The sequence below is a fragment of the Pimephales promelas genome, chromosome 22, assembly GCF_988280905.1.
Source record: "Pimephales promelas chromosome 22, fPimPro1.hap1.1, whole genome shotgun sequence".
Lineage (NCBI taxonomy): Eukaryota > Metazoa > Chordata > Actinopteri > Cypriniformes > Leuciscidae > Pimephales > Pimephales promelas.
In genome coordinates, this window is record NC_142790.1 from 12,122,598 (window position 1) to 12,145,505 (window position 22,908).

The following is a 22,908-nucleotide window of genomic DNA, read 5'->3' on the forward strand; positions in this document are numbered from 1 at the left end:
AATTATATACTTTTTTTTAGATTTGAAGTTTACAATTAAGTGCAATTCTTTACAAATTTCAACAGAAACGATAGACAGCATCAGTACTGTACATGCACTAATTTCAAAGGCAATCGATTAGAAAATAATTGAAATTCGGGTCAAAAATTCACTCTAAAGTTCAACTTTAGAATTGTATTTAATACAAATATACACTGTAATACATTTTCCTTTAATTGTAAATAAAGTTTGCACTTATTCTTTTTAAGTACAGTATATTTTTAAGTATATTATTTTTAGTATATTATTTATGTAATAAGTACTATATCTAAACTGTACATCTTTTTCACAAGTTCTGCCCAATCAAATCACTATTTGAAATATATCGAAATATATCGTAATAATTGTAAACTGTAGCTGTGAATCATATACTGTATAACAACAATTGTCTCATCTGTGTCTATTTTATACCCACTGATGAATTAGGAAAAAGGTATTACTTATATGAAACTATTCCCAACTCCAAACTCTTGAGTAATAAAATTTCCCTCTGGGACAGCGCTGTATATGTGTGAAGATAACATGGCTCTGGAGAGTGTAACAGTATTAGACAGGCACAGACACAGCGAGATACTGGAATGTCATCCAGACCTGCAGCGCTTTTCAGTTCCCTAAAGGAAAATTTTCCCATACAGCACATTAAAAAAAAAAAACTCTCATCCAAAGGAAGAGTTTACAAAAATAACTGGAGCTCTTACTATGCGTGTGGGCCCTGCGTGTGTATGCATGTGCGAGTGGGTGTAGCATACTATTCCATCTCATCCATTACTGATTGTCACAAATTGGAAACAATTGTTACGAATCTTGAAAGGTCTAGGGCAGATACCACAACATTTATATATTAACGTACTACTGAGGGTGAGATGTGCTGGAAGAATACATGACAGCCTCTTCTTGAAGGGAAAAAAACTGGACTTTATTTACAACAAGCTGAAGCCACTGAATCCAGTCAAAGCAACAAAAATAAGGTGTGCTATGTACCGAAATAATTAGGTGAACAAACAAACAATAAATGGGAAAAGAGCAAAAGCGGTGCCAAAGGAAAGAACAAAATATAACAGAACAATCCTTAATCTAACCCCAATCTAACCAAAGAAAAATTTAGAAAATAAACAGATATCTTTGGTGCACAACAAGGAAGAGGAAAGTTCAACGCCACAGGAATACATCCAGTGACTGGCAGGAAAACACAACCGACCAGAGTCAATTTCCGACAACCAAAGAATGAAACACAATAACTTATGTACACAGGATAATGAGGGGAACATAGATGAATGAGATAATGAAATCAAACTAGTAACCATGACAACAAAGGCAAGGAGAAATGGTGCAAACAAACCAACTGGATTCTCCACTTATAGAAAGCTGTAACATTTTAGAGAGAATAATGTAATATTCAGTGAAGATTTATTGATGATAACATTATGTATTTCCTTCCCAGTGGAATGGAAAAATGGTTCTGGGGATTTGGAGTGACTCCAAAAATTAGCTCAGTGAAACTTTAAACATCAGAGACCCTGTTTGGTATTAAAGGTGCATTGTGCAAGTCTCTGGGTTTTTGCAGAACTACGCCCCCTCTGGCGACAAGCGAAACTGCAACCAGAGGTGTGCACGCTCATGGATCACATGGATCTCTTCCCGATGTTGACTCTCGTCTTATTCCGACACCTGGCACTAGACAAAAGTTTTATTTTCTTTGTCTTACGTGGAGTTTGCATTGGGGTTTGGAATGAACTGCAGCCGGTCTATTTGAATCCATCTTCTACTTTTGTCGAAAGTTGACAAAAGTTTTGCCGCTCGAGTTGTCTTCGCTGATATGGAGAACCTTGCAAACATAGCCAGGTGAGTGTGAACGCGCATGACGTCACGCCCAGTCTCAAATTATGTCCCGAATCCCTCTCATTTATTTTACTGTACAGGATTATAGAGGCAATCGCAGTGATCAGAGAAGGGCTCATTCAGCCCATCAGGCAATTGTTTTAGCATATGGGTTAGAAAAACGGGTAACGCTTCCTTTTACAGTACAGTACTTACAGTGTACTTACACTGTAATTACCTACAAAGAACTGGCTAAGGTAAGTACATGAAACAGGGGTAGGTAGGTTTAGGGGTAGGTTCAGGGTTAGTACTAGTTATTACCCAGTAATTGTAGTTACTAAAATAAGTACATAGTATTTACATGGGTAACTGGACTGTAAAAGAAGCGTTACCGAAAAACGCATATTTTTTTAACATGAAATGTTGCGCAATGCACCTTTAAGATGCGTTTTGGTCAATCAGATCGGAAAGTGGACGACGCTATGTACAGGGTCTAAAACACTTTGAGCTTGTCCACTTTCTACTATTTCCAGAGATAGTGGACAACGGATTAGGCCAGATTGCTTTCCTAAAGCACTCGTAGTCGAATGTGTTCGAACAGCCACAAACCCACTGTCCGCCTACTGACTTAATGTGTTAACATTATGGGAAGACTGGATTTAAAATTTGTTGGCTGAAGACCCAAGTTTGGGTTGAAGATGGAAAATGTACCAAGTTTGGTGTGGTCTTGTGGCTGTCAGAGCAGAAACGAAAGCTTCTGCTCTCTGGAGTCTCCTTTAAAATATTGTGCAAGCTTGTTTTATCCACTAGATCGAAAGATCTGAAAAAAAAAAAACAAACACAAGTTTACCCACCCATAGACCGTCCCTCTCCTCAAATAAATCAGTACAAAAGTGGTTGAAAGTGGACAAAAGAGACGGATTAAAACATCAGGTGTAAATGGGAATGTGTTTCCCTCGTCCATTTGCAATCCAATTGACCAAAGCGCTTCTTAGTAAACAGGGCCAGAGAAGGTATTCATTATCTTCAAAGCATTGATTGTCTGGGTCGGGTGCTAAATAAAAATCAAAATATCAAAGCTTTGACATCATAAGTTAGCAGGTGTACGTAATGTAATTCATAATACTTAGAATGGCCTTGTTACCATGCAACGCAAAGGAAAAACTTTTCAGCTTGTTACAGCTGGTCAGTGTGAATTGTTAGGCGTTTGTATGTTTCTCACCTCTGGTTCTTCAGTAGTTTCTGACTCTATAGAGGTTCATTACAGAGTCTGTGCTACATTCTTCTGAGGTCTGCACTCTCACCTTTCGCTGTTTCACACAAACCTTCAGTCTTTAGCAGACCACACACAGTAAAGGTCTATTCCCGTAAACACTGGCTAAACAATTAAACAGTCTGAGTCAGAGAGCTAACTATTGAAGTTAGACTCATATTGTCATAAGTGTCAAAAGGAGAATACTCTACATAAAGCACTATATGTAAAGAAAAGTGTGAATTGTTTGGCTACAACTTTAAATGTTAATATGAAACAAAAAAGCACCCTATTTTTGTAATACATATGATTACCATAATTTCTGGATGTACAGTATTGTGCATTAATCATCAGTATTGGTTATATAAAATAGGCCTACCTTTAATCAGCCTTTCCTTTTCAATTTTTCAAATTATGTATATTATTATATTAATTTATATTTAGATTATATTTATTTATGTTAATATTTAAATCACAAATATTACCTTATAATAGAAGTTTTATCAATGGTCAACAGATTCTGTTTTGGAGGGCTCAATGATAGACTTCCCTTACGAAAAATAAGTTTATTCAAGTGTACTATTAGAATACTTGTTTTAAACTAAAAATAAGAGAGTGTACTTTCAGTCTACTTTCAATATACTTTTCAGATATATACTTAACAAAAGTATACTTAAGTATACTTGGCTTATACTGACAAGTATACAGAAAAGTCTAAGTATACTTGTACTTAATCATTTGATCAAGATATACTTAAGAAAAGTATTCTTTCTGAATACTGAAAGTTTAAGTGTACTTGGCTTGTACTTGTGTTTACTCTTTTATTAAATAATTTTCACATGCAAGTTAACATGCAAGTTAACATCAAGTCTGCATGCTTAAAGTACAGTTAATGGTTTATTTCAAGCATAAATACTATAAGCTAATTGGAAACTTAGTAGTATACTTTAAATGCAGAAACTAAAGAAGTACAACCTGTTTGTGGGTAGTTATGTATGTGTCCGTACTGTGTTGTCCTTTGTTTGAACTGGGCATCCAAAACAATATTTGTTTGAAAACTATGAAAATTTATAAAGTAAATGACTTTTTGATTTTGACTCCTGTTTGTCTTGTGAATATTTATATTTGTAGTCCACTGGTAGAGTGAGTTAACATCAAGTGTACATAAAGTACAGTAAAAGGTATATTTCAAGTATAATATGCAAGTAGTAACCTATCCATATGGAAAAGGTTTGCTAAAATAAAAACACCTGTGATTCTTATATGTTCCAACAGAATATTGTAAGAGACATATATGCTGAAAAATCAACATATATAAATTGCATAATATTAATATATATTTTAATCATACATGTCATATACTGCATGTCCTACACAAAAGCCATATAGATTTTCTTTATGTAAAAACATAGGAAAATAATGCTAATTTAATATTCATGTCCAGCATATATCTTAAAGTATTAAGTTGACTTTCAAACTCACCCTGATGTCATCCAAGATATCCATGTATCACTTAATTTTTTTTATACACAGAATGGACTTCAATGGCAACCAACTATTCAAATGTTCAAAGAAGTTTCAAAAGTATAATATTATTATTATTATTTTTAGTATTTTTTTAATTATTATTATTATTATTATTATTATTATTATTTTTAATGATCGATCGTTTCGCTAGATTAGACCTTTACTTCTTGACTGGGATCATGTCGAGACTTTGAAGCTACATTGAGATGGACATTTGAACCTTCTTAGAAAATTTTAATTTTTGGTTACCATTGAAGTCTGTGTAGAAAAATCCTAGAATTTTTTCCTCAAAAACCTTAATTTATTTTTGACTGAAGAAAGAAAGACATGTATATCTTCATCAGAGTAAATTATCAGAATTGGGGTTTTCAAATGTCTTTGTATTTCCCTTTAAAGTTTTCTGAATAAAAAAATAAAATAAAATAAAATACTATTCTTAACCTGTACAAACATAAAACTTTCCTTAAGGTATTCTTATGCATATCACCACCAGAGTTTATCACATATACAAAAATATATTCTCGCCAATTTTCAACATTTTATTCACTGTTCTAGAAACATGTTTGACGCAACTTTGTTAAATCGGTGCACCCCATGATTTAAATAAAACTTCCTCTGTGTATGTCTTTTATTTTATTATTTTTTTATTTTTTTATTTTTTTTATTATTATTTTTATTTTTTTATTATTTTTTTTTATTTTATTATTTTTTTATTTTTTTTATTTCTTTCCATGTGTGAAGTTTAATATACTTGATATAACATGTCGGAATTCTATGTGTTTTTGTGCTCTGTACTTGCTTGTTATTTGATACATATTCAATAAAAAAAAAAAAAAAAGATTTAAATAAAACTCGATGATGAATTACATCCGGGACTTTTACTTGTTGAGCGCGACGAAACATGCAGAGACATTTTACATAGACGCCATTTTCAATGATTCGCGATGCAAGGCATTCGATGACGACGAGGGAAAGCGCATGGATTAAGTGTTTTATCGCATTTATTTATGCATTGTATAACGTCTTATTGTTTGCTGTGCGTGGCTAAACCGCTCTCAGGGGGGCACTTCCGTCGACGCCCGATTCCGATGCAGAGCTGACCCGGATTCGTTTGTTTTTTAACAGGGAAACGGCGAAGGTAAGTGTTTTATCTAATTTACAATATGTATTTTATAATATATTTATTTTCAGCGATATTTAAATGCTTTGTGCGCTTAAACGAGCCGAATATTTTCTCTAAGCCAAGGCGACTATCTTCTTTGACTCAAAACTGAGCTGACGACGAGGGAGGTTTGCTTGTAACGTTAACAGGAAAAACACAGAAAGTAAGTGTTTTTAATCTAATCTACAATATGTATTTCATGGCATTATATTGTTTTTTTAACAATATATGTGATGTGCTTTTAACAGTAAAAACAAATAGTAAGTGTTTTAACTCCTTACATTACGTGTTTTATATTGTTTATGACAATATTTGTGACGTGCAAATAGTAAAAGTATTTATCCTCCTCAAACTATCTTTTACAACTCACAGACTGCAGACCAACAATGCACGTGAAATTTCCTTTTTTGGACGACCAATTTTCTTAGAATGGGTAATTAATTCTTTCAGATTAAATATTTATGCAAAATGTACTTATCAGAATAACTTTTGATGTTTGGTGGTTATGCTTTTATGTTTAAATGTAAGTTATTGATTTAGCTATTTGTCTTTTCTAGGAGCATTTCTATGATGCACCGAGTGGCTAATGCTAACCAGGCTTGGTGTTTAAAGACTGTACAGACTAGAACTTGGTGATGGTAAGATTTAACAGATAACATGAGAGAATCATGGGCACAAACAAAAACAATAATCATAGCTTTGTTGCTATTTCGTATAACTATGATTTTCTGTGTTTCATAACACTCATTTTGATTTTGTCCAGTCAAATAACTTTACAAAAGTAATTTTTATTTTTGACTTAAAATTAGTTTTCAAACCAATTGTTTTCATGACTTGACAGGTATATGTTTTCTTGCTGTTTAATTTTAGACTCCACTGACTGGGAAATGTCTGCCTATCACCTGTCCAACATCACAGCCACAAGAAGGGAACACAGATTCTTCCGGCGGCTGACTATTAGGGAGATTTCTTAAGGTGGGTGTCTAAATTTATGTCTGTCATTAATTACTCACCCTCATGTTGTTCCAAACATGTAAGAATTTCTTTCATCTTCACAACACAAATTAAGATATTTTTAATGAGATCTGAGAGCTTCCTGCCCTCCATTGACAGTCTATGCAACTACCGCTTTCAAGCCCCAGAAAGGTATAAAGCAGTGATCTCAAACTCAATTCCTGGAGAGCCACAGGACTACACGGTTTTGCTCCAAACCTAAGCACACAAATGATCCATTGAGCTAATCAAGGCCTTCAGGATTGCTAGAAACGTCCTTACACGTGTGAGTTGGAGCTAAACTGTGCAGAGTTGTGGCCCTCCAGGAATTGAGTTTGAGATCACTGGTATAAAGGTACATCATTATGCTGTGTTCACATGTATACGCTTGAACACTTTGAATCCATTCGTGCGTCGCAGGCAGGCTCATTTTTTTTAGCGTTGCGGCAAATTGACGGCAAAGTTAAAAATTTTCAACAGGATTTTTTTCTGTGCGTAACATGTCTTTGCATTGATTGACGGTAGAGATCCACTTTTGCAACACAACTGTCGCAACGCCTCCCCACATTTGTACTTTGATGGGTGTTCCTCAAGTTTACCAAAGGACATGGTTTTGACTTTTGATTTCCTTTCCGTGGCTTTGGAAATAGTAGTTGTATAGGCTTAACTTCGTTAAGTGTTCCGAAGATGAACAAAACTCTGGTTTGGAACAACATATAATAATAATTAATGACAGAATTAACATTTTTGGATGAATGAAGTCTTTAATTTACTTGGAAATCAGTAAATTCTATTCTTAATCTAACCAAAATAGTTTCTTGTGTGACACAAATTGTATTAATTGTGATCGATCTGGTTTTGTGTTGTGTTATCTAGAGAACCAGCACTCCAGGATTTTTCGAGAAAGTTGGATCTGCACAGCCGTTCCTGCTCTATGAAACTCTACTGTTAGCAACTGGACACAACTGATCCACTCGTACCCTGCGACTGATCCGCTCGTATCCTAGAACTGTTCTTCTGCTGACTGTTGTTGACTCGAGCACTGCTGTACTGTTGCAGGTCGAAGGTACTGAATCAACTTCACTGACACTGGACTTACATTCACTGTTCAGGATTTGAAGTATCACAGACCATTTGACAGAAATACCTATATTTTGCATTCATTGTTTATTTTAAAGGTTAACCTATGATGTAAAGGGGCTTGTTTGTTAATAAAATAAATAGTTTGTTAAAACCACTGTTTGAATTTTGCCTTTTTTAAACTTTACAATGAACAGAATTCTGTACTGTACAATTTCCAAATTTGCAAACTTTGTATAAGTCATGTTGGTCATCTAAACATGAAATCTGTATGACACTTTTTTATAACAAGTATAAAAAAATTACACAAAATGTCTATAAATCGTATATTACTTTAATTTGACTAGCATATGATTCAATATAAGAACTTTAAATGATTTGTATATGAATTTAAGTTGTTTTGTAATAAAACCATATACCATTGCATATGTTTGTCATGTAAAACTCATTTGATTCGATATAAGAACTTTAAATGATTTGTATATGAATATTGTGTGTTTTCTACAAGTACCATACACCATTCGATACTTTTGTCATGTACAACTCATATAAGACTTTTACAGTATTCGTATACGACACAAAATTCCCCTATAAGTTGTATGTGTGCTATTTAGTATGAAAGGGGCCATAATCGGTCTGATTTTCTATAGGACATGTATTGGTCATATATACATATATGGTTGCTGTATATGAACCATGCTGGGTTTTTTTTTTCATATAACACAGCGTAAAAAAATAATATATAAATAGTAAACTATAAGTATGATGTTAAGTTCACTGAAAGAAAACTTACAAGTACACTTATAGTATAAAAACTATTGAACTAGTAGTTTACTGAGTAGTATACTTAAAAGTGTACTTTCATAAACTAAAAATCCAGGCTAGAAGTATATAACTAGTAAACTAGAAGTATGTCTATAAGTTCACTTGTAGTATAACTGCAGTACAAAATAAAACTTTGAAGTAAACTAGTTGTGAACTCAAAGTTTACCACTCTTACACTTTAAGTATACTTAAAAGTATACTTTTATATACTAAAAAGTGGGCCAATTTAGTCCCAAGAAGTATTAAATTAGTATACTTACAAGTATACTACTAGTACTATGATCTTAGTATACTTGGTATGTCCAGTATACTTGGGAGAAATACTTGTACTTTACTTAAGTATACTTAGTTAAATAAACTTGAAGTATACTTTATTTTGGTAAGGGTTATTATCCCTGTCTGCATTGTCATGCCATTATTTTCCTTCAGCAGAATAAAGAATAAGCAGATACTGTGATTATTTGTCCTGTGTGTGGTCCCGCATCATGACCAACTGATGAATGAGGATGCTGATGAACAGCTTTGCCCAGATCTAATGTTGTATGCATATTATAAATGTTTGTCTTTTTTAATGGAATGTCATGTCAGCTATCTAAAAGAAAACATATGCTTTTATAAAAATCTTTGTCTTTCTAAGTTATCAAATCATGTTCCCTAAATAATTTCAGTAGGCCTAATGGTGATTCATTTTATCCGTAACCTCTTTTTTTATCAATGCAATTAACGTACCAACTCTTATTCCCAAGGGTTGGTTTTAATAGCAGAGGCTCACGTTAATAAGAACAACCAACATTTTTTAAAAAAATAATAATAAACCACTCTATAAACATTGGTCGTAAACAAAGGAGACGGTACATAAATGTACACAGAAAAAGCAATCACGTGACCCTGACAGCAGCAGCAGGCGTGACGTCACGTAGCACGTCTGGCTGATCATCATCGCAGAGGTGAAGTGATCTCTGAAGACATCGAGGACGGTGAGAGCGTTTATCTTTTACATATTTGTGATTTTATCTCTATCCACACATTTAACACTTCCACTATATGTATTTAATACATAAATGAGTGGAGGAACCATTTAATTTGTGGTCGCTGGAATGAGATGCTTAAATATGGTTAATCTGATCTGTCTGCCATAGCAGTGATACATACATTAATATTTGCTCTGATTGTGATTATGGTAACAATGTTATGTTATATTCGCGTGAAAGAATAAACCGTTAACAGCATTTAGTTAGTGAATTGTAAAATCTGCGTTCCAGAGAATATTAACTTACTGTTTCATTCTCGCGGTCATTTGATCAATTAGGAATTAATCTGTTACTTCATTTAGAAAATGCGACTACAGGAGTGATATTTCTCTAACTGGTCTATTTATAATCAATTTTGGGATGATGGCAAAATGATTCACTATAGCCTTATTAAACAAAAATGAACATCTTACAAATGAATATGCATGTATTATACGTTTCATAAGCGCCACCATCTGTTAATTATATAATGTGATAAAACTCTGCTAAAAATTATTGTTAGCAATAGAGAGAGGAGCGGGTAATGGCGTCCTTCAGAGCTGAAGGACAGTGCGGCAGAGATGAGAGATGTTGAGGCATCAGCCAATCAGCTCGCAGAGATGCGAACGTTGTTGAGGTTCTTAGCCAATCACTTTTTAGAGATGTGAGGGGTGTTGAGTTCATCGGCCATTCAGAAATGATGCTGAGCTTTCAGCCAATCGGCTCTTTGAGATGCGAGAGATGCTGTGCCCAGCTCATAGATTCTCTTAACAGAAGAAATATATAGCCTCCGTTTCTGAATAATTCGATTAGGCTAATGGTAATTTCTTTCATTGTTTTATTTCAGTCATCTAAACAATTTGTGGATATTAGAAATAAATGTCAAATGTTCAGTTAATTTTGTGAAAGCCTGCATTCGAATCTATTAATGTAGAATTATATTTAAAAGGTATTTAAATAATTAATATAATTAATTAATTATAACTGCCAATGGCTTGTCAAAAGTTTGGAATAATTGAGAATTTTTAAAAATGTTTTTGAAAGAAGTCTCTTATGCTCACCATTGCTGCAGTTATTTAATCAAAAAATAATAAATTAATTGATTTATTTAGCATTAAATGGTTCAAAAGTGATAATAAAGACATGTAAAATCTATCTATCTATCTATCTATCTATCTATCTATCTATCTATCTATCTATCTATCTATCTATCTATCTATCTATCTATCTATCTATCTATCCATCTATCTATCTATCTCTTTCTGTTTGTCTATATTATCCTTAAAATATCCTTCTGACAGGTAGTTTCCAGTGGGATTGATTTCTGATTCGTGTGTGAGTTCCTGTGGTCTACTGCATCATGGGGGAGTTGTTCCGCAGTGAGGAGATGACTCTGGCCCAGCTCTTCCTCCAGTCTGAAGCGGCCTATTGCTGTGTCAGTGAACTGGGAGAGCTGGGAATGGTCCAGTTCAGAGATGTGAGTAGAGACAGTTTGCTTTCTCTCTCTCTTCCTGCTCTCTCCTCTATCATATTCATATCTGTTGATATTGAGTGCAAACCTCTTTCTTTCAGCTCAACCCTGATGTGAACGTGTTTCAGAGGAAGTTTGTGAATGAAGTGAGACGTTGTGAGGAGATGGACAGGAAGCTCAGTGAGTGGATCAACACAGGGACACACATACTGTATACACCAAGACCAGTAACGGTCCTGAGTCCTCAGAATGTTTAACAGCTGAAGAGAGTAGCTGATTGGCTAACATGGTGGACAAAGTCAGGTGTGATAGAATGAACACATATTCCTTTATGTGTACAGTATGTGTACTACTCTAAACCATCACTAACGGAACCATTAAGATACCAAAATATAAAAAAAATGGAAGAAAAAATTAACATATAAAATTCTAAATGTTTAGTTATACTATGTTACATTATACCTGATTTATACATTTACATTGGGGCTAAAAGGCACATAGTGCATGACTGTAAAACAAATATTTATATCTTTTTACTGAACATTGATGGAGAATTTAAAGGGGAAGAAATCTTAAAAGAAGTTTGTTTTGTGTAAAAATCTTTAATGAAATGGTAAAGGGGACTTAAACCATTCTCGCCATCTCACACATTTGTGTTACAATTTGGTAAAAAGACGCCAGTATTGATACAAATACTTATACTTACAGTAATAGATAAAGTAATATGTTTTGCTTAATATCTAAAATAATACTTGTTTAAGTACAGTCACTTCAGCAAAGTTTTACCATATTCTGTTTATTTAGATAAATAATTTACTTAATTCAAATAGATATTTTTGTCATGAAATGTTCATTTAAAATATTCAGAAACATTCATATATTCATAAAGGTTCTTGCACTGTTTTAATAATGAATCCATGCTATGAATTAATATGAAATGATTCGTATTCTATTTGTAAATATGATTGTTTCATTATAAATATGATCTATATTGTGTGGACATAAATAAATGTACTTACTGTAATAAATTATATTAGCCATGTAAATTTAACATATCATGTCAAAAATTGGAAATGTCAGCCAGTTATTTATTATCATGTTAATTACTGTACATTTCACCGGCACTTTTACTCCAAATACCATACTTTTACATATTCTTCAATTATTGAAAAACTGTTGATTTAATTACAAACAAAACTGAAAATCAAAATATACTCTATGTGGTAATTTTAATGATTATCATTTGCTACATAAATCCAAAAAAAAAAAAAAGTTAAATAGTGCATGTTTAGGTGCAATGTTTTTTTTTTTTTTGGTTCCATCTAGTGAATTAGATTAGAATAAATTAAAATAAAATAATTTTTTTTGTTCCATCTAGTGGATTAGATTAGCATAAAATAAAATAAAATAAAATAAAATAAAATGTGCCTTAAAATTTCACTCGGCACACATTTACCCCTGTTTTACCCTACTTTGTTACAAGTATACTTTTTGCGGTGGGGAAGGGGTCGGGCATAAACCTTCACAAAAATTCATCCTTCACCCTGTGAAAAATAATCAAAGAGAACGAATTATTAAATATTATTATCCATCACTGCATTGTGTCATGTTCTGCAGGGTTTGTGGAGAAGGAGATTAAGAAAGCCAACATTCCAACTATGGACACTGGTGAGAATCCTGAAGTTCCATTCCCACGAGACATGATTGACCTTGAGGTAACTTTACTCTGTCTTGGTTATGTTAGACTTTGGTTATACTTATTATTATGTTTAACTTATATTTATATCTTTGATCGCCAGGCAACCTTTGAGAAGCTGGAGAATGAGCTGAAGGAGATCAACACTAATCAAGAGGCCCTGAAGAAGAACTTTCTAGAGCTGACCGAACTCAAGCATATCCTCAGACGTACCCAGCAGTTCTTTGATGAGGTATGCCTGTCCTCTCTGGCAATGTGAAAGCAATCCACGGAGAGTAACTAAAAGAACTAAAGACCTTTCGAGGTGTTATGACGCTTTTCCAGTGCTGGTACGGCTCGGTACGGCTCAGTATGGTTCGCCTCGCTTCACTTTTCCACTGTGCGATACGACTTGGCTCAGCACGGCTCGGTTTGCTTTAGCTCGGTTGCTTTTCCACTGCATTTAGTACCGCTTCAAAGTGGGTGGGATTATAGTCTGACCGTTATAGTTTATTTGCTCCTAGGCAACCAACTAGAGGAACATCTACTGACTCTGCACTTCGTCCACTGATAACGATTCAGCTATTTCTTTTTGGGAAGTTTTCTTTCTTTCTTTTTTCTTCAAGCAGTCAAGCAAGTAGTTTAAAACAGGTCCTATTTTTGTTTTAGTAGTTCTCAAAAACAGTTTAACGTGCATGCAAGGATAAAAAACACTTTATTTGTCTTATAATATGCGTTTATTTTTAACTGATTTGCTCACCGACTCCCAAATGATTCATACAACGACTCATTTTTCCAAACCACTCCTTTGCGTGACGCTAATCGGCGGTGATTGGTCTGATGACAGACCCAGTCAGTTATTGTTTGTTAGCATTATGCATAAACATATTGATAAAGCACTGCAGAACTACAAGACGCTCTTTTCTTTATGACAACTCCAATAACAGCGACAAACATTTCACATATTTAAAAAAAATTGACATTGGAGACCTAGAAGCTGCGCTGAGCGTTACTTACACACACACACACGCGCACACACATACTTATTGCGCCTTCCCTCCTCGCGCCCGACGTTACAAAACCGTTCAAAACCCATAAAAGCAACAATTATTAATAATACTTACAGGTTGTGATTCATAGGAGGAAGCTGATTCATATACACTGGGTAAGTAAGTTACTGAGCCCTCCTTCAGGAACAACCGCTTGCGAATCCACATTTGAATTCATTTATGTTTTTGAACGATTAATTAAAATGATGAGAACACAATCGGGCTATCCTGTTGTGGTATCGTTGCAAATATGAACTCTAACCACCGATTCTTCACATGCTCGTCCCTGGTAAATGAAAACAAAGTGGATGAACTATCTTTGCATTGTAGAACAGCGTCTTCTCGACATGATGCTATGATGAAGTATTTGAATGTGTAGACTTCAAGTTTACACTTCCGTCTGCGCGCGCAGTAACTGGGCGGCCAGTATGTCTCTACGTCACTACGAACCAACTAATGACTCGTTTCAAAAACAATTCATTTCATAGACTCAGAGTCGACTCTCACTTTTGAAAGACAATAACTTTATATACGGTGCACTTTCAGATATAAATCTTTGCAGGATGTTTTCATTCCCTTAGAGCTATATTCCACACTATATGAACAGTCATTTTCAAAAATCCATGATAGGGGCTCTTTAAAGCGAGCCGTACCGTACCGTACCATGCAGTGGAAAAGCGGCAAAAGCGTTCCGTACTAGGGGTTTCACAACTACTGATTTTTGCTAGTCGACTAGTTTTGCATAACAGTCGACGACTAGTCGACTATTTGTTAAATGGTTTATTCTAGGGGTGTGCGATATCACGCATAGTAAATGTCTCCACGATCTGCTTTTGAAGAAATATCGTAGTATCCTGTTACAGTGCATTCTATCAGTTCATTTCTGGCGCCTCTGTCTCAACTGTACAACGCGACGTAGCATACACATCACATGTTAATAGGTATAGGGTATAGGTATAGGAATAGGTATGGGACACTGCAATTCACAAAAGTTCATTGTTTGCATAAGCCTTGCCGGTTAAACATTTAATGCACGCGTTGTTCTAACGTGCGCTTTTCTGAGCGTGCGGCATACCCCCGACGCTCACAGGCACTAGAAGCCTGTCAAACAGCTCCTGAATACTGGACTACCCAGACAGCAAACTGACATTGAATCAACGTGGAAACGACGTCTCTCATGACATTGAAACAACGTTGATTTTGCTCATCGAATTAACGTTGAACCAACGTCAGACGCGGCATTCTTCAAAGCTAAATGAAAATCGACAATTGGTTTGCTTTCATAAAGTTGAAACAACGCGTTGATTTCAAGTTGATTTTCCGTTAGTTTTGAAAGAATGACGCGTCTGACGTTGGTTCAACGTTAATTCGATGAGCAAAACAATGTCAGATCAACGTTGTTTCGATGTCATATTTCCACGTTGATTCAATGTCAGTTTGCTATCTGGGTAAGTTATCTTTCGAGTCTTATTATGCTAATACTGTCAAATACAGTGTCTATCTTATGCCCACTTTGTCACACGGCCAGTTCAACCTCGTATAAATCAGGTTATGTGTGTAAGTCACGTGCCCGCTCACGAGCGCTCACTCTTAACAGACACACAAACAGACACACTGTCCCCGGTGCTGCTCGCGCGTCACAGAATGTTGATAAAGCGCTCCCCGTTCACAGTAACCGGGTCGTCTCATTCAAAACAGCCAGCTGTAGCTGTCAGCGAGACGCCACACATTTAATACTCATATGAGTCAGGCTGCAAATGTAAGTTACGTGCCCGCCTCAGCGCGCTCACGCTTACTAAATAAACGCCTCACCTCCAGCGCCGCGCACTCGCTACATTCCCTTTAGCACATCTAGTGGATGCATATTGCAAACCCAGTCAAACGTTTGACTGCAGTATCTTATGCGCCTTATAATCCGGTGCGCCCTATATACGAAAAATGTTCTAAAATAGGTCATTCATTGAAGATGCGCCTTATAATCTGGTTCGCGGAAAATACGGTGAATAGTGCTGCCGCTTGTACTTAAAGGGATAGTTATTTACCCTTTTACAGTTGGTAAACATGGTGACGTTTTTCTGTGGGCGGAGCTTAGGTGGAGGCAGAAAGATCCCTCTGGCCGCTTCACTAACGCTAGTTAGCAAGGATTGTTAGCTTGTTTTTTTAACAATGACTGGAGAAAATCCGATATTATCTTATTGTGTAAGGTCACTCAGTGTCTGGGAACGCGATTGTTATTTCCAAAAGTTATTTTTAATGGACAGAACCAGATTGGCCGACCCGTAGCCGCCTACACGCTCACTCAATGCATGGACGATCTGACAGGATTATAACGTTACGTTACCTCGGTTGAGTGGCCTGACTTCTACACCTACATTATAGAGAAATCGATCGTAAATAGAAACTGATGGCATATAAATCTTTAGATGCCTATAACTATGTGCTGAATAGTCCTGTACAAGACTTGTGTGTATCATCCGCAGTTCTGCCGAGCCAGGGCAGAGAAGACGACAATGTAAAGAGTGTCATTACGATGCGATTTTAATCATGTGAATATTTTCTAGAAATAAAAAATCCAGATACAGCATATTCATTTTTCATTCATACTTGCACCAAACAACACAATAAGATGACATTTAATAATAATAAAAAATCTGTGCTGGTTTGTATTGGCCGCCTCCAGTTTTCACTTTGTTTTGCCTCCAGCTAGCGCTGTGACGCAGCTGTGACGTCGGCGCAAAAAGGGTCTATATATATGAAGAGCTCTTTTCCAAAACGCGTTAAACGCCATTTTTAAAAAAAATGAGTTTGTCGTGTCATTCTGCTGTGGACAGAACCCTTTCACTGCTCCATCAACGTTTCATGCCGAATCGCTATATTTCCTTGTTTAAAACTACTGCAAGATACAGTTTCTTTCCAAGCCGCGATAAGCGCCAGCCCTGTTTTTAGCCTAAACGCGATAAATCCTCAAATTCAATGAGCGCTCTACACAATCCAGCACGGCGGCACTCTGAACAGAGGTTTATTATGTTCATTTATTCCTCAAAATGAGTCCTAGTTTTCTAGTCGACTAGTAGTAGATCATTTAAGCCATTTGTATTATCAGTAAGCACATATATTGATTTAATTAAATGGGAGAGAAACCATATGAGCGTTTTTAATTGCATATTCCGCATCTCAACGTATGCATAAAGCTTGCCACAAAGAACCGGCAAAAGTAATGATTATGCATGAAACATTTGAATTGTTTATTAATAAACTAGTGTTTTCTGTCAGTGTCAGCAACAAAGATAAAGTTGATGATGCTTACTCGCCATCTTCGCAGTGAACGCGCATAGAGAAACGCATACTTCGAATTAGCCTACATACGTGTGTGCCTGTGTGAGGCAAGCATCGCGGTGTTTCGGTTCATATTATGAGACGCGCTCCGGTTCACCTGCGCGCCTCTGTGTCCTGATTATATTGTCTGATATTTACTTCTAATGTATTAATCCAGTCAATTTGTCGATGAAACATTTATTAAAATGAAGATACAATTTATATGAAACGAAATTTACAAGCTTTCTACAAAACAAAACTTAATAAGTGGTCAAAATCATGTCTGACGCACTCCAAATATTTTCCGATATTGGGCAGCTTTTGAATTTTGATCCTATCTTACTCATCTCATGCGGTTCCCTTTTCATAGCCTACACAACATAGATGAAATAATAAAAATAAGTAATGTAATATTATTAAAAACAAATGTAAAATGTTTATTTATTTATTTATTTTTTTAACTTATATTTAAGCGTCATGCTGCTCCGCTTTGCTCACATGTTATGTAGCCTGTGTGTGTGTGCATGTGCTGGAGGGGTGCCCATCCCTTTTTTGAATATTGTTATCATATATTGATCATTTTTAATAATTCGTTTTTTTCATGCATATGTTGAAATTGGTATTAATAATTCGTTTTTTTCATGCATATGTTGAAATTGGTACTATTTGTTTGAGGTTTGACTCTTTACTAAAAATGACTATGATACAAAAAATGGATGGATTTATAGCGTTTTGGAAAAAAATAAAATTAACTTTTAAATTATCATTAACAATATTGTTGTTTGATTTAATAATTATTGTTCAAAATGTTCAGACTGAACCAATAAAACATTTAAACAGGATAATTTGAATATTCACAAAATGTGTGGGTCTAGGTAAAAAATGTAGTTTTCCTGAAAACTATTGAAATGGATTTATAGCGTTTTGAAAAAAGAGCTCTTCATATGTCATCATTTTGTTTCCGACTAGTCGATTAAGGCCAACAGCGCCAACTAGTGGTTGTGACAGTCGACTAGTTGATGAAACCCCTATTCCGTACCGAACCATGCCGTACCGTACCATGCAGTGGAAAAGTGCCATTAGCTAACCTACAGTGAAAAGGGCTTTCAAATCCACTTTGAAATGTTACATCTAAACCACCACTGACCCTAACATATAATTCTACCGGACTCTTTTTAGATGGAGGATCCTAATCTGTTGGAAGAATCGTCATCTCTGCTGGACCCCAGTGAGGCTGGCCGAGGTGCCCCACTGCGACTGGGGTGAGTTCCAGTGCAATTTCACAATTCTTGATACCAATTTTGATACCATTGCTGATATATGCTGACAACAGATATTTTAATAACTAAACAAAAAGTATACTAGAATTTTAAGCAGGGATGAGCCATTTTGGTCCTTGTCCTGCAGAGTTTAGCTCCAACCCTAATCAAACACACCTGAACCAAGGTCTTCAGATTACAAAAATTCCCACAATGCACTGTGAAAACCAGGGAGCATCAATACTCACTGTTTCCTTAAAGGTGCTCCAAGCGATGTCACATGGTTTTTAGGCCAAAACATTTTTTGTCACATACAGCAAACATCTCCTCACTATCCACTAGCTGCCTGTCCCCTAAACATACTGTTGGTGCAGACAACCCAGGCTCCACAAATGTCAACACAGACAAATTGCGGCGACCCGTCTACAAAACATAACAAACTGTTCCAGCCAATAACTGACAAGAAGGCCCTGGGGGTGGGGTTTGGGTGTATGAGGAGGAGGGAGGGTCTATCTAGCCTCCGTTTTGTTTGAAAATACTTTAAACGTCTACAAGAAGTCACGTCACCCGACATCGCTTAGAGAACCTTTAACAGAATTTCTGAAGCGCGAAACATAAATCATGTCAGCCAACTCCCTACACATAATGACACACGATAGATGTTTTTTTAGAATTATATTTCTGAATAGATACACCCCTAGACAATTAACTAACAAAATCCAGCTAACATTTATAAGGCATTTACGGCTAAAATGGCTATGTAACAATAAAAGTATGTATCATAATGTACTTTAAAATGTACTTTTAGTTTCCTTTGTTTGTTCCCTGTGTATACAGTATATAGCTACTGTAGCCCTTAGTTTGCACTCTGACTTTGTTGGTTATCATCTGTTAAATGTGGTTGTTTTCTTGATTATCTACTCCTTGTGTTGTTGAGAAATATTGTTCTCATTTTTGATTCTCCTTTGTCATGTGATCTTTACATCAGCCATCCAAGTGTGACAATTCTCTGGAATTTCATCATTCCATTCATCATTCAATTATTAATGATTCTTTTTGACAGCACCAGTTCTCTAGAGTCTAGAAAGTTTTTATTTTAGTATATTAACCCAGATAGCAAACTGACATTGAATCAACGTGGAAATATGACAATGAAACAACGTTGATCTGACATTGTTTTGCTCATCGAATTAACGTTGAACCAACGTCAGACGCGTCATTCTTTCAAAACTAACGCAAAATCCACTTGAAATCAACGTGTTGTTTCCACGTTATGAAAGCAAACCAATTTTCGATTTTTATTTAGCTTTGAAGAATGCCGCGTCTGACGTTGGTTCAACGTTAATTCGATGAGCAAAATCGACGTTGTTTCAATGTCATGAGAGACGTCGTTTCCACGTTGATTCAATGTCAGTTTGCTGTCTGGGAGCTACACTGTGTAACTCTTTTAGCTTATTCTTAGCCAAAAACACTTAGTTCTTTCAAAAATATATGTGCTCATTAATGTATATTTACTTCGTTCAAGTAATAAAGTATTCTTGTGAGAGTATAATATGCCATTGAAAATACATACGGGTAAGGGGTTCTAATTTCGGTCGCCATGTTGCCCCTCCATCTTGAAAGTACATTAGCCAAAGAGGGACATACCCGTTAATTTAAGCTTGGCCTTTCGTTACTTCCGTTACTGTAATCTTGGACTACATTGGCCACCGTAGGAGTTAAAACGAAATCGAAATTGAGAGGAACAGAAACTAATATTCACCGGATGGTCATATACATTTTCACCGCTAGATGGGGGTAAAAATCACACAGCTTTAATAATATTTAGTGGTTTAGTATTTAAACCACTAAATATTGGTATTTATTATGGAATTTGAGAATGTGGGGGGGGGGGGGGTGGATTATCAGTGAATAATGATTTAATTTTCTTTCTGTTCACTGTTTTCTGTTGCTGTTTAAGAATTTGGTCACTACAGAGTTCACATGAATTCCCTTTTATTGTTTTTTATTGAAATTACGATTTTATTTTTGAGAACATATTTAAAAAAATAGGCTACCTAGTACCTACTCATGTAAGTACTCTTGTACAGTTGTGGGCAAGCCTTTTTGTTTATCAGAGCTGTTATCTATTCAAAGAAATGTCTTTCGTACTGCATTATTAGAAGAGAATTCTATAACAGATTTGCATTGACTTTAGTAAGTGTACTCTAAGTTCTCTGCTAATAATACAGGTTTGTTTCCCCTTTAGGTTTGTGGCTGGGGTTATAAACCGCGAGAGAATCCCCACGTTTGAAAGGATGCTGTGGAGAGTCTGCCGCGGGAATGTCTTTTTACGTCAGGCAGAGATCGAGGACCCTCTTGAGGACCCCACAACAGTCAGTCTCTATTCTTATCCTGAATTATTTAGTGATGGAGTCAGTTAGGATGTCGGCATTTGACATTTTATTTACAAGTGTGATAAAATATTGATCGAGTCATGGGTCTTTGTTTGTCACAGGGTGATCAGGTGCACAAATCCGTGTTTATCATCTTCTTCCAAGGAGACCAGCTGAAGAACAGAGTGAAGAAGATCTGTGAGGGGTATGTAGCAGGGTCTTTTCTGAATAATTCTTATCATTTTATCCCGTGGTAATCAAACATTTTGAACTGGTCGCCAGGTTCCGTGCATCTCTGTACCCGTGCCCTGAAACCCCTCAGGAGAGGAAAGAAATGGCAGCGGGTGTCAACACCCGCATTGATGACCTCCAAATGGTATGCCACAATCCAACTGTGGTTCTCTTTGTGTCAACTCAATGCTTTATTCATGTACAAATAGAATTAAATCATACAGTGTTTGCTGTGTTCAATCATATAGGTACTGAATCAAACAGAAGACCACCGGCAGAGGGTTTTGCAGGCCGCTGCGAAAACCATACGTGTGTGGTTCATCAAAGTGAGGAAGATGAAGGCCATTTATCACACTTTGAACCTCTGTAATATCGATGTTACTCAGAAATGTTTGATCGCTGAGGTCTGGTGCCCCGTTTCTGACCTCGATTCCATTCAGTTCGCTCTGCGGAGGGGAACGGTGAGTAAAATTCTTTCATGATGATTTCGACCACTGAGATATGATTTATTTTAATCATTTAATCCATGAAAGCAAGAATACAATATGCTTTCCATATATTCACTTCTAGTCAAAAGCTCGGACACAAAGCGTACATAGTTTTCTTATGATATTAATAACCTGTAAATCTACAGGCTTATGCTAAAACTAGTCATGATCATGATGTTGATTGTATTTCCATTTGTGCTATTTCATAGTTTACGTCACTTTTTTACTATTGTACTTAAATGTGGACATATTGCTAATAAAGAATGAGTAGATGTTATTGGCAGTGTACATTGAAAAGGTAATACATCAGTAACAATTCATTTATTTATGTAGGAACGGAGTGGCTCCACAGTTCCCTCCATCTTAAACCGAATGCAGACCAAACAGACTCCACCAACTTTCAACAAGACCAACAAGTTCACCTCAGGGTTCCAAAACATTGTGGATGCTTACGGCATCGGAACCTACCGAGAGATCAACCCAGGTAAATCTTATGCATTAGAGTACATTTATAAAGGAACTGTTAGATTTTCCAAAAAAAAACAAAAAACATGATAATATTTTCTAAATAACCCTATGTTTACCATTTAGTTTAGTAATCTCAAGTCCACTTTTTATAAATTGTGCTTTATTTTTTTTAACAGTTGTATGATTGGATTGTTTCCGTTTTGTTTCTTGCAGCACCATACACAATCATTACATTCCCGTTCCTGTTTGCTGTCATGTTTGGGGACATGGGTCATGGCGTGCTGATGACATGTGCAGCTCTTTACCTTGTCATCAGAGAGACCCGTCTGCTTGCTCAGAAGAGTGACAACGAGGTCTTAGCATCTCAATAATTCTTACATTAAAGATGTATCAGAGCAAATTAGGAGTAAATCAAATAGGGAGTTGTTAGTGTGATCTTTTAATGGATTTAAAACTTACATTTTTACATTCACATTTTAAATTACAAGCCTTTCAATATATACAGAACTAACTTCCTGTTTAACCCTCAGGTGCTCTTCAATTTGGAGCTCTTCACTTGTTATCTTCCCGGTCAAAAGTGACCGGACACCTAAAACTAAATTTCCTCCATCCCAGTAAAACCAATGCAATTTATTTTTGTTCTATAATATTTATTCTTTGTAATTTAGTATTTTGAGACAATTTAAATGAATTTATTAATATTTATGCAATATTTATGGTCTATTTTTGCCATGGAAAAATATATATATGTCTCTATATATATATTATTTTTTTTCAAAAAATTATTAATGCAGTATTTTAGTTTAATATAGAGTCTAAGCCTTCAGAAAAAAATATTTTTAAAGAAAATTAGTACCATCTGGTTACAGTA

The 22,908-nt window shown here is 35.6% G+C and overlaps 1 protein-coding gene and 1 long non-coding RNA gene across 6 annotated transcripts in view; both read left to right on the top strand.

Annotated features, from left to right (window-relative positions):
• The first annotated feature begins 4,121 nt into the window (after positions 1–4,121).
• On the top strand, positions 4,122–8,143 carry LOC148969583 (uncharacterized). 3 transcript variants are annotated; one of them, XR_016149347.1, is made up of 5 exons: positions 4,122–6,058; positions 6,171–6,231; positions 6,356–6,436; positions 6,669–6,773; positions 7,668–8,143. It is a non-coding gene; the product is annotated as an uncharacterized LOC148969583 (long non-coding RNA). The 3 variants fall into 3 exon arrangements; XR_016149348.1 differs by having other exon boundaries at positions 4,122–5,961; XR_016149346.1 differs by having other exon boundaries at positions 4,122–6,231.
• Positions 8,144–9,578: 1,435 nt separating this feature from the next.
• The window catches only part of atp6v0a1b (ATPase H+ transporting V0 subunit a1b), a 45,359-nt gene continuing 32,029 nt past the window's right edge, over positions 9,579–22,908 (top strand). For 2 of the 3 annotated variants that reach the window (XM_039666614.2, XM_039666616.2), the window contains exons 1-12: positions 9,579–9,673; positions 11,008–11,183; positions 11,279–11,357; positions 12,795–12,892; positions 12,977–13,105; positions 18,396–18,478; positions 20,724–20,850; positions 20,973–21,055; positions 21,133–21,226; positions 21,330–21,542; positions 21,903–22,053; positions 22,251–22,390. In XM_039666614.2, the coding sequence (XP_039522548.1) occupies positions 11,067–11,183; positions 11,279–11,357; positions 12,795–12,892; positions 12,977–13,105; positions 18,396–18,478; positions 20,724–20,850; positions 20,973–21,055; positions 21,133–21,226; positions 21,330–21,542; positions 21,903–22,053; positions 22,251–22,390 (1,314 nt within the window). In that variant the 5' untranslated portion in view covers positions 9,579–9,673; positions 11,008–11,066. The remainder of the gene's footprint in view (positions 9,674–11,007; positions 11,184–11,278; positions 11,358–12,794; positions 12,893–12,976; positions 13,106–18,395; positions 18,479–20,723; positions 20,851–20,972; positions 21,056–21,132; positions 21,227–21,329; positions 21,543–21,902; positions 22,054–22,250; positions 22,391–22,908) is intronic. The other variant, XM_039666615.2, reaches the window with a different exon arrangement.